At 40.9% G+C, this 13,020-nt stretch overlaps 1 protein-coding gene across 4 annotated transcripts in view; it reads right to left on the reverse strand.

Annotated features, from left to right (window-relative positions):
* Positions 1-13,020, reverse strand: part of SMAD1 (SMAD family member 1) — a 67,526-nt gene that overhangs the window by 36,383 nt on the left and 18,123 nt on the right. For all 4 annotated transcript variants that reach the window (XM_074377829.1, XM_074377818.1, XM_074377825.1 and 1 more), the window contains exon 2: positions 5,514-6,089. In XM_074377829.1, coding sequence (XP_074233930.1) covers positions 5,514-5,913 — 400 coding nt within the window. In that variant the 5' untranslated portion in view covers positions 5,914-6,089. The remainder of the gene's footprint in view (positions 1-5,513; positions 6,090-13,020) is intronic.

Raw genomic sequence — 13,020 nt, forward strand, 5'->3', positions numbered from 1 at the left:
ACTAAGGCTGGGACTGACACCACCAGTCTTCCTGGCTCTCCAGCTTGCAGACAGAAGACCATGGACTTCTCGGCCTCCACACTCATGTGAGCCAAGTCCTACAATAAATCTCCATATATACACATCTCTATAATACAGATCCTATTGGTTCTGTTCTCTGGAGAACCCTGATTATAAGACGCAGGTCATAATGCTTTAGTTTAATTTTTATACTTGATATTGTTGCCAATGAATCCTAAATCTTTAAAGCACTTGTTATCATCATAGCCTGATATCTGGCTTACAGCTTCAGTTATCAGACTCAGATATCACCACTCAGATAAACTTGAAGGAAAAGTCAATACTTGTCCCCAGGCCCATCCTCCAAATGGACATACACGAAACTTTTAAAAAAAACTTTCACTGGAAATTTTTGTCATCACTGCCTCAAGTAAAAACATACTCACAACATGAAGAAACATTAAATTTTTTTACTTTTATTTAAAAAAAATTAACGTTATTCAATCTCAGTCCTTGAGTGTATGTCTTTTTATTATTCTGTGTGACAAATAAAATAAAATACTCCTACAGCACCTCTGCTGTGTGCCCAAACACAGCGGCTGTCCTGAGGGAAAGCACTTGTGTGACTGAGCTGTGAGCTGAATTAGATGCTTTTTCAGGGGTCACCATGCTTAAATTCAGATAATGCTAGGTTCACGAGCAGCTGTAGGAAGTGACAGAGAAACTGCCTACCCTCTACCCAGCTTCCTCCAATGGTAACACCCTGCAAAACAACAGATCAACATCACAGCGAGGACACTAACACTGATACTGTCAAGACACAGAGCACTGCCATCAACCTAAGGGCCCCTTCCCCATGTTGCCCTTTTACAGCCACACCCACTCCCCCACCCTGACCCCCATGCCCTCCTCAGCCCCTGGCAACCACCAATTCCTCCTCCATTGCTATGATTTTAAGGCTTTCCTTTTAAGGTAAAATTGACCAAGCCACGAATTACATGGTGACTGATGCAGTCAAAGGGCCAAAACTTGCATTCAGCCAACAAGTGAAGAGGACTTCAGGTGTATTTTCATTTTAAACAGCTGCGAGCCATTATGCTGAACACGAAAGCACCTGGGAGCTAGCGCCAGCTCGAAATCGAGATCTCAGAATTTAAGCTCAGGTTCAATGTGGCCTTTCAAGTTGATGAAGTTCAAAGTACAGAAGATAATTTTCAAGAACCATGTGAAAAACATTAAAAAAAAAAAAGGCCAAATGACAGGAAGTCCCCATGAAGGCATTTTAATGGCGGCAGATACAACTGAATGGTCTTCTCGATGCCACAGGGAGATGACTGACTTCACCGTGGTCAGCATTTACTTTGGTAAAGAGAAAGAAAACCCACATTTAACGCAACCACTAATAAGTAGCCTTGACTCTACAGGCTACCAAAAGTCCAAGTAAACAGTCACCCTGTTACATCATCAGCAAGGTCATAGTCTTCAGAAGCTGTTGAACTTCCTCCTTCCCATAACTGTCTACGCATTTGCAGAAAAAGAAGTCCTTACCACTTTCTACTTTCCCAAAGGTGCACATTTCAGTGAGGGCCAACGTACTCACTACCTTTCGCAAAAAGGAAGGCTCTTCCCTCCCACGCTCTTTCCCATTGTTAACTAGGATGAACACAAGCTGCGACAAAGTGTTTCTGCATCTTTCCGTTTTTGCTCCACTACAATTTTTAGACTCTTCTATTTATATCAAGATAAATGGCACAGGTTAAAGAAAAACTACAATTACTTAAATCCATAAAACTATTTCCGGTCAAAGAAACAGAGATAGTAAAAGATACCCAGAAGAACAATTATAAAACTCGCACTAGGCCAAACAACAAAGCATTCATTCCCTTCTCCCCCCAAACTCCTCCATCCTCTTAAAGACAACTTATCATATTGTATCACAATGCTGAACTTACTGGATATTAGCAGGAAGGGAAGTTCTGGAAAGAGCAAGTCAATTTTATACCCCTAACAACATGCAGAGTTCAAAATGGTGAAGGATTTCAAATTCTAACTCATTAACATCTTTCTTGTTTTTTTTTTTTTTAACGGAGGTACTGGGAATTGAAACCGGGACCTCCCACAGCTAAGCACATGCTCTACCACTGAGCTATACCCCCACCCCAGCATCTTATTTCAATAAGAGGCTTCATCTTGTCAACTGGACTTGATGACTCGCCTAGATACTTACTTAAACCAGTGGTTCTCACACCTTAGCCTGAATCGGAATCACCTGGAGAGCTTGTCAAAATACAGATTGCTGGCTCCATCCCCAGAGTTTGATTCAATAGGTCTGTGGAAGGGTCTAAAAACCTGCCTTCTTAACAAGTTCCCAGGTGATGCTGACGCTGCTAGTCTGGGGACCACACACTTTGAAAACCACTATTCTACACCTTCCAGAGACTCCCGATTTCTGTTGAATTTTTCTCTAGGTCTCAACAGGGATGTTGAAAGAAAACACTAAGTTTGGAAGACCTGACTATCTTATGCTTAAACTGCTGAATTGCTCTTTGAAGTAATGTATCTGATGTAAAAGGGAGTTCAAAGCAATTCAGTGCTGAGCTGTGTATCTGCAGCTTAGAATTCCAGACCCCTTTTGTCCTCTGCCACAGAAACAGTAACCAGGTGTGCTCCACGCCGCGTTACAGAGGGAAAACGCCCACTTAACTCTGGGCGTGTGCGGGGCTGAGGCCCCCCGCACTGTGACTGAGTGGGCTTCTCCCAGGAGGTGTAGGGCTACTTCACAGTGGTCTCCGGGAAAAAGCCCCTTGCTCTTATTCCCACATCAGACACTTCACAACAGGAAAAAGCTAAGGAAAATCCTGAGATGTTCAAATTTAGCAGATCTTGGACCCAAAGTTTTCGAGAACTGGTCTATGAATGGTTCACCAGATTCTTGGCTAAAGGGGAGGATGAAATGATATTCGTGGAGTCTCAAAATGCCTAATTTCAGCTGGTTTTCCACCTCCTCCCTATCAAAAACTTTTTACAAGTAAATTATTAAGAGTAACCAAATCATCTCAAGATTAACTTTAAAAAAAAAACCACAAACTTTCCATCTTATGTCAGACAAAAACAGCAATGAAATGAACAAAAAAGGAAGATGATGGTCAGCAGTACAAACTGAAAACTCATCTCTAAAAAAAATGACCATAGGGAGACATTAAAACCAGCATTTTCATTGAACAGTAAAAATGTACCAACTGTGCTCACTATTAATGTAGAGACATTAATAATACACATGGTCCCTGACCTCATGAAGCTCTATTTACTATCCTGCAAGGAAGACTAACAGAATGGTAAATTTAAGTGTGAAGAACAGTAGGAAAAAATTCAGATTGCTATGCAAAACAGAGACCAGCCTACTGGGGGGAGGAGGAGGTTATCAAGAAAGGCTTCTCTCTCTGTGAAGCTGGCCTCCATTAAGCTTAGGTCTGAAGGAGAAATAAGAGTGGGTGAGGCAAACAGGGAGGAGAAACGAGGTCCAGAGGAAAACTGTGCTAGGTGTTTCCGTGAGACTCAAGCAGACATAGAGTGGAACAGTGGGAAAGAAGATGGAGAGGCAGGCCAGCGCCAGAACCTGCAGAGCTGCGGGTAAGAGCGTAAGAGCGTCGGAAGCATCTTTAAAGAACACTCCCTGTAAAGCAGTGGTCCCCCCGCAGGGGACACTAGTCAGGAGACAGCAGGCAGCACAAGGGCAGCACAAGACGAAAGGGTGGAGCTGAGCAGCAGAAGGGTGGCTGGAGGAAATACATCCACAGTGTTTTCTCAATACTGAACCTTAGTTGTCTGACACACAGGTCACTTAATTTATAGGGACCTGAGTGTCACTGTTTGTGAAGTGGGATTAGACTCTTCCCTGTGTACCTCTTAAACTTACTACTGGGATCAAAAACCCATGAATCTAAACAATCTTGTTGTACATATTACACACTCAGAGTTACATCACAGTGAGTGTAACAAGCAGTAAAGAATGTCTGTATTAGATCAAGAATTCAGCAAAATTGTTGGAAAAAAGCAAGTATAGTCCTAGCCATGAACATTAACAACATGACTTTTAAAAGGATACAATAAAACCCAGCTATCTAGAAATAAATCTAAGAAAAGACATGCAAGAACTTTATGGAGGAAACTTAAAGACTTAAATAAATTTAGAAAAATATTGTGCTCAAGAGCATAACTAGGTCAGTCCTTCTCCAAATGAAATCAACGAAATTTCAGTAAAATCTCCAGAGGATTTTTCACAGGACTTGACAAAGCAATACTAAAGTACATAGTGCAGAAATCACAAAACTATGATGCGGAATGAATATAGCAAGTTGTAGAAGGATACTCCAATATCGTTATATAACACCTTTAAATATACAAAATAGTATATACCGTCAAGGATTCGTACAGAGGTAATACCAGTATTGGGAATAATAAAGATTAACTCTAACTGTCAAATTCAGAACATCAGTTACTGAAAGCAAGTGGGTGTTGGATACAAAGATGTTTACTATATTATTCCCTAGTCTTTAAACTTTTTGTATGTTGTAAATATTCCATAAAAAGCCAGAATGCCTTGTACTGGATGGAGAGTCCTGGTATTATAGGATCTAGCTTAGTAGTTCCCAAACACCAACCCAAGAGCTCCCGTCAGCACCACCTGGAGCACTCGGTAAAAACACAGATTAGCGGGCTATGCCAGAATCACAACCTCCGGGAGGCAGCCATGTGAATCTGCGCACAGCCTCATTTGGGAGCCCTTGCCACCATGAGCTATGAATAACTAATCCATCAACAAAATTGGTTCCGACCTGACAGTGAGACATTTAAGTGCTTGGGATTGCCTAATCAGTTTCCAACTGATGCAACTGTCTAGAATTTGGACTCTCATCTGAGGGCAAACCCAGGCGAATTTTAAAGTAGATCCTTTACTATGCTCCCCCACCCTGCACTGTCCCCTGCCAAAGGTCATACACGTAAAAACTAGGACTCTCTTACAGAGTAGTTGTATGAAATGATTCCACAGCAGAACATAATTCCTTCCTGCCCTCTACAGGGACTAAGCCATAACAAAATCCCATGGACGACGAGGATAAAGCGATACAAGTCACTGGCAACTGCCCTTAAGTACGTAGATGGCTACACCGTGCTTCTCTCCTTTCCTGATTTTTCTCCCCTTGCAATAAAATCATAGCTAAAAGTGTCTAGAGAAAGGCACACAACCGAAGGGAAACATAAAGAATAAACTTAGAAAGGAATAACTTATTACAAGTTAGTGGTGTCAGTACCACTATGACCGTTTTCACAGCACCTAAGAAATAATGTCAACCAGAGAGGAGTACATGGTTGGAGCATATGAAATGTCCAAAGGCTGACAAACATAGCTTTTCCCCTAATGCTTAAAAATTACAACCAAAAACATGGAAAGGGATGACCTGGATAAACGACACAAATCCGCTAAATGTGTCAGCACAAAAGGACTCACTTACCAGGGCTCTCGACCCGCTTGTAGTGGTAGGGATTGATGCACACCTCCTTCTGCTTGGAGCCGAAAGGAAACTCACAGCATTCCAGTGGTTTGAGTTCGTGGTGGCTCTGCAGGTCGGGCCAGCGCCACACGCGACAGTAAATGACGTGCGGCAGCCCCTTGCGGTGGGAGACCTGCAGCCGGCCGTCCAGGGAGCGAGGGATGGTCACACAGTTACTGGGCTGCCCCGGGCAGCTCAGGGCCTTTTCCAGTTCCTCCATGGCACCTTTCTTTTTCTTCAGTTTTTTCACCAAAGCGTCAACAGCCTTCTCGGCCCATTTTTCTTCTTCGTCACCCTGTTTCCACCCAAGAAGTCTCTTCACAGCTGGACTTGTGAAGGAAAATAAACTTGTCACGTTCATGATGGCACCAGGATGCTCCTTTCAGGTGGAGAAAGAAAGACGGTCCCAATGTGAAAGGCCAGCGGAAGAGGTGTCACTTTATTTACATAGGATTCTCCTTAGCTCCTTCGTGTTGAGGTCCTGAAAGGTAGAAATGACCATTCCTAGTGTTTCAAAAAGTCACCCAAAGTCAGCACCTAGAAAAGAGAAAAGGGAAAAAGATGTTTAAAATCTTCTCTACCACAAACCCATGATTTATTAAACAATTTCTCTGGGCCAGGTACTAAAGTACTTGTGTGTATTACAGTATGCTATGGACGGAATTATGTCCCCCCTAAAACTCATGTTGAAGCTCTTACCCCCCAAGTGTGACTGTATTTGGAGATGGGGCCTCTAACAAAGTAATTAAGGTTAAAAGAGGTCATGAGGGTGGGGCCCTGATCTGATAGGATTGGTGGCTTCACGAGAAAGAAGGAGAGATTTTTCTCTCTCTCCCTCCATGCGCACCCACTGAGGAAAGGCCACATGAAGACACAGAGAAGGCAGCTGTCTGCAAGCCTGGAAGAGAGCCCTCACCAGAAAGATTAACAAGTTTAAAAACTTAACTCAGTTCATGTATATAGATCATTAAACCTAACAACTGGAGTATCCAAACTGACCAAATAATGAGCCATTAAGCAAATCTCAACACTAGCAAAGGAATAAAACCATACAATTCCCTTTGATCACAGTATAACTAAGAATAAATGCCAAAAATACTGTTATTGAAAATAACTGCACTTTTAAATAACCCATAGGTCAAAGAAGAAAATACAGGGGAAATTAGAAAGTATTTGGAACAGAATGATTATAAAAATATGACACAAAAAAACTTGTAGGATGTGGTTCAATCGTGCTTAGAGGGAAATTTAGTCTTGAATGCATATATTAGAAAAGAAAAAAAGCTGGAAACAAATTTTATATTATCTATCACAAGAAAAAGATAAAAAAAAAAAAAGAGAGGGAGAGAGAAACAGCAAATTAAACCCAAAGAAAGCAGAAGGAAATGAGAGCAAAAATTTAAATTAAAAAAAAAAAGTGTGACAGAAAATCTATAAAATCAACGTCAGTTCTTTGAAAATACTACTAAAAGTGGATATTCCTCTAGCAAAACTCATCAAATTACCAGTAACAGGAATTACTGAGCCTCAGAACGTGAAGGGATAATGATTATGAACAGCTATCACAGCAAATCGTGCATGTCTATGGCTACCATGTGGCCGTCTCCACACCTGCCTTCCTCACTAGAGGAAAATGATTCAGGAATTATATATTATTGTTTTCCTATCTCTGGTGCCTAGCATTGTAGCTGGACCATATCAGAGTCTGAATAAATGTTTAATGAATGACTTAGCTCCCTCAAGGAATCAGAAGGCCAAGTGTGGAGCTTCAACAGGCTGTAGGAGGTTGTTTCCTTTTGTAAATAGTTTTACTCAGATTTACTAGTTCTTTGACACTGGTATTATTTTCATTTAACAGAAAAAGAGAAAACAAAACCATGCTATTATCAAAAGTCACACTTGGTCAGAGTGTACCTCCTGAAATGATCATTCACTTTTACTAAAGGTTTATTTTGCAAAAGAACAAGAAAGACAACTTCTTTTTCTTCTCCTCTAGTAACAATTTATAAAAGGAACACATTTCTTCTTATTCTGCATATCCTTTTCTTCAACTCCAGAAACTGCTTTTTTCTAGTCAACAGTTTTCAAGTTAGAGGGGGTGTGTTTATTATCAAAATCACTTGGCGCTATTTCAAACTCTATCACTGATGGGTTTGTTATATAAGGTAAGAATATTGGGGGTAGGGGAGAAGATTAGGAACCACCATTTCAGACCTTTGTTTTAATTATTCCAATTGACATTTATTCACCAAAGCTGTACTGAGTGCCTGCTGAGCACCTGTGGTATACACAGAGGACGGAGGCAAAGATGTCTCCATCCTTAACGGGCACACAATTTAACCGAAGAGTCAGTGTGTAAACAATGAACTCTCATGAAGCAAAATTCGCTCCCCTGAATGCCAACACTGGAGGACTGTACTGCAAAGTCTCAGGGCAGAACTCAGCAGGAAGGAGGGCATGACCACACTGAGGCAGACCCTGTGTGCAGGAACAGGAGTGGCAGCCTGTGTACTGTGCGGTACCCACCATCAACCAATCATAACACTGGGTGACGAAAGCTCTACAACAGGTATAAATGATAATACATAAAAGCAGAAAAGCAATTAACTTTTACAATTAATTCCAGGCATTTCAGGAAGTTTTCCCAAAGAGAAAGTATCAGACAGGCCTTAAAGGAGGAGCAGAATTTTGCAAATCAATAGCGTTAAAATTTTGAATGATCATTACATGACAGACACTATTCCAAGAACTTAATATCCATTAACTAGTTCAGCCTTTGCCACAAACCCTCTTTAGTGAACACTTTCATTTTCCCCATTTACCGGGTAAGGAAAGTAAAATACGGAAAAGTAAAACAACTTGTCCAGGGTTTATGTGCACAGTTCTAAATGGCAGGGCCAGAGTTCGAACCTGTGTCATCTGGCTCTAGAGCCTCAATTTTTAAACCACTTTTCTAAATTGCTAGTTCTAACAGACATAATAGAAATACTAGGGTTCAAGGTTGTTACAAACAAGGCTGATAAGGGCAGGGCGTGGCTGTGAAGGGCCTGTGATACATCTTACCCTGTGGACAAATGGAAGGTTTTAAATCACAGCATCAGTGTGATGAGATTTATGTTTTAGAAAGACAGCTAAGGTGATATCCTCAACACAGAAGGCTTCTCCACCAGGGAATAAAAAACAAAACAAACTACTGCTTCCAAATACTGTGGGCCAGTTGGGGGGTTTGCTGTGACAAGATCACAGACTGTTGCATATTAAACGCACACACCAAACAAAATGCAGGCTGACTTTTGCCTACTTGAGTTAAGCACTTTAATATTCAAGTCAAACAAGTAGCGTACCTGCCATCAGGCACTCAATGAGTCCATGGCACCCTGGCCTTGGCAAGCCAACTCTTTTTTTTTTCTCTGCCCCTTTTTGTACTTCCTGCTTTAGTTTATGTCAAAAGCTAAGTGGCCTTATCAGTTTAAAGTGCAAAATAAAAACATGAGTCAGCAAACAGAGATTTCCTTCCCTCTTCTCCAAATACAAACATTTCACACTGACAGAAAGAGAAAAGGCATTCACCTGGTAAAGAGCCCCCAAGAAGCCTTAAAAAAGAAGCGAGATTTATGTTTCAGCAACTTCACTTCTAGAAATTCACTCTAAGGAAATATTCTGCACTGGAAAGGTAAAGTTTTTTGCACAGTGATTTTTATCACAGCATTCTTTGTTATAAAGGGGAAAAAAAAGAAGTATCTAAAAATTGGAAAATAATTACACTATAGTATAATCCACTCAATAGAATATTATGTAGCCCTTAAAAATTATGTACATAATAACTTGGGGGAAAACCTTAAGCAGAACATAAACGGCATATATAGTAGGAACAACTATGTAAATATACCAAAATATTAACAGTGGCTGGATTTGGAAGGTTAATAATCTCTCTCTCCTACCTGTTAAAACTTTTCAAACATTCTTTCATGAAAAACTATAACTTTCAAATTTCTTAAAAGCCTCTATACACAAATATTTGCAAATTACCCACCCCTCCCATCCAAATCAGTTCGTTAACTCAAGCCACATACAAAGTCCACTTATAAATCAGCTTGGATTTATAGTGTGGTCCGATTTTGGAAGTAATAAAAATGCAGTTTAAGACAGGGTTCTAAATAGAGAACCTTTCCCTATGGAGTCTAGCCCGTGGGAGGCATTTCTATTAGCAGTGCCAGAAGCCAAATGAGAGAAATACTCTTATAATGCTCCTTTTGACACGGCTATTTAATTTTGCAGCGTCTGTGGTATTCCTTAATGTTAAAAGGAAAAAGAGCAAAAAGTTGTAGAATGCCTTTCACTGCTGTGTAACTCGCTTTTTATTTAAAGGAAGCCTAATCAGCTAACTGCACAACAGTGAGAAAATTTTCTTCATCTTGGCCTCGTCTAGTAAAGAAACATGTCATTTTCCAGTTGCATGAACACCAACAAAATACACTCTCTGCCATTCAATACCTCAGATCCCAGAGTCCCAGAGAAAGTTTCGAAAGAAAATTATTCTAATTCGTATCTGAAGATACAATAAAAAGGCACGGGGTTGGGTGGGGGGAAGGGGGGGGTCATGGCAAAGTGCTACAAACCAACTCCCTTTAATAAAAGGATGAGGAGAGGAGACAGATAATGGCCAACTGCCCCTGTAGCTTCAGACTTGTGCTGTTTTACAATTCTTGCCCTGGCACAGAATTCAGTGAACTAGACAAGATAAATAATCTCCTTAAATATTGAGGGAATGATTAAATTATTCAATAAAATAAACATAAAATATGGGCTCCAAAAAGTGATTGGGGGTAAAATATCAAAGACTTCTAGTACCTTCAAAAAAGAGACTGACAAAAGATAAACTGTCTGTTGTCAATGAAGCAAGCAACTTGGCCCCCCCACCCCTTCTTGTTCTTTGGTTCATTACTCTGTCTTAACTCTCCTGGTAAATCATGGCATAAAGATCAAGAGCAGCAAGGAACTAAAAGTGCAGGGTACTGATTAACTTTACTTTGGAACTGTTTTAGTTACTTAAGAAAGAAAGATAACTTTATAATAATTATCTTCCCATTAAAAATGTCTGATCCACTTTTGGGGCATGGGGGAACAAGGATTTCCAAGTAACTAAACAAACTGTATGCAGATCTCTGACTTATACCACTAGCTCTTTTTGTGAAGAAACAGAAAAGGTGAGAGTCCAGCTCCCAAAGTGCTACTGTGGGTGTCAGAGAAGTTGTAAGCAAACTGTATGATTTCCGCAGCTCCGTAGTTTTTACATCTAAATCATTTCACCACATACTTCACTAGAATGCCATGGAGATGCAAAGTACCTCGGAGGTGTGCTGTGTAAAGTGACTGGTGGAGATACTAATTACTGCTGTGAAAAGGTACGTACCTATCCTAACATCTGATTTTCGGTAAGAACTGCCTCCAGTGAGATGCTTAGCTAAATTGAAACATGAAAAAGGGTGAAAAAGTGAACATACCAGGGGATCTGTAATGCAACTTTTCATTACTCCAACATGGACTATGTTTTCTTAACCTACTTGATTTCACTTAAGGACTGACATCAACTGTATGCTCCTAACCAAAAGCAGAATTGTCCAAGACAGATCATAATTTCCAAAGAGGATAAAACAGACACCTTAACACTCATAGCACACTCCTGACACTCATAGAAACCATAGAATCACAGACTAGACACTATAAATTAGGGTTAACAACGCTTGAAAAGGGGAAGGCCAAATTCCAGAGACTCGATGCCAGTATTTTAAAACATAAGGAGCAATCCATCATTAAGCCAAGAACAGCAATGAGTTTTGCTGGTAAGAGTATGATGGAGAATTCACTAAAAGGGGGAAAAAAAAACACAATCATATTCATTAGGCCTAAATAAAATCAGGCTACATAATTAATCAAAAGTCCTGAGGAATTGAGAACTTACCAGACTTCTGATAAAGCTAAGATTACTTAAAAGCAGAACAGGAGGCAACCCACCCAGTGGCTCGGCAGGAGGGAGAGTCAGGGCAGAGGCAGCGGCAGCAACACATGTGCTCCCACCTCCCGATGGAGAACCAAGCCTGGGAACGGGACCCAGGAAAACCATTGATGAAGGCGAGTGGAGACAGTATCGCGGACCATGCAGAACACAACCAGCGAGGTACCCAGTCTGAACAGTTCCTAATAAAAGCATGATTGACGTTGATGGTGCCGCTCCTTCAGAGAAATGACACAGCTTATCTACTCTTAAGGCAGAGAGGAGAAAATAAAACACAAGTAAAATCTGCTACACGGTATAATGCCATCACAGTGACTATAAAAACGGAGACGAGGTTTCTCTAGCTATTTCAGTCTAAGAAAATTCCCCAAAGCAACAATGGTCTGGTGATTCGGTTTCAACAAATAATGTGATCAAATGTTTCTTTTCCCCAGTTACTCCAATTAGGAACTCACTTGGTTTTGAGATATTTGTCTTGAAGGAGCAAACAGCTGAAGTGCTTCTGTCTTTCTTTTTCCTGTTCTAAAATAGCAGTTAGCCCTCGACTTTCAAAATTTCTCAATTTCAGTTGGGTTAAGTATAGCTAAATAAAGCTCATCACTAACCAAAATAAAAGAGGGAAAAAATCCTAACAGGAAGAAAGTGAGGATGAGTAAGACTTCCCTCCATTTCTTTCACAGATTTGAAAGCACTTTTTAAGCTACCTACTTCATTGCTGAGAACCTGGGCCCTCAGGAACTCTACTTTGATTAAGTCTTCCGAAAAAGAAAATATATTTAAACACAGTTCCCACACACAAATGCGAGATGAAGACCCACTGGGGATCACAGCACCCTGCTGCTCTTCGATCAAAGCCACAGCAACGCCCTGCTCCACAAACACCCAGAGGTCAGACTGCACTTTACTGAGCCTCTGACTATGACACCTTGTTCTGGTTACTTCTGAACATTTACCAACTTTCTAAAAGTGTGATGCATGACACAGAAATAGCTAGTTTGCCATTTTTTCATTAAAATTCTTTTCCAGAGATTAATTTTCCAAATCTGGAGAAACCGGGGACGGGGTGGTGAAGGTGCAAGAGAGGAGGGGCTCTTGAAAGCCGACTTTTCGTCATGTAATTATGCAGGTCTCAGTGCTCTTAAAACACAGGCACTAATAGCCGGGTCTTGCCGTCTCTCAGGTATGAGTGTGATGCTCGCAGGAGCTGGGATGGGGGCTCGCAGCGGAGTGTTAAGTGAGTGGGAATCTCAGGAATCAAAAAGAAAAGGAGTAACACGGAGACTCTGAATTCCAGTTTACCACCTACCACTTCTAAGTTCATTGCCAGCTGTGACATTTCAGCCAGATGATTTCAAAAGTAGCATCCTCCCAACGAAAAGGAAGCGAGGAATTTATGGATGTCACACCTGATCCAAGTCTCTAAGGACAGGACTGTAGTTTACATATTTAGTT

The sequence above is a fragment of the Camelus bactrianus genome, chromosome 2, assembly GCF_048773025.1.
Source record: "Camelus bactrianus isolate YW-2024 breed Bactrian camel chromosome 2, ASM4877302v1, whole genome shotgun sequence".
NCBI classification, from domain to species: domain Eukaryota; kingdom Metazoa; phylum Chordata; class Mammalia; order Artiodactyla; family Camelidae; genus Camelus; species Camelus bactrianus.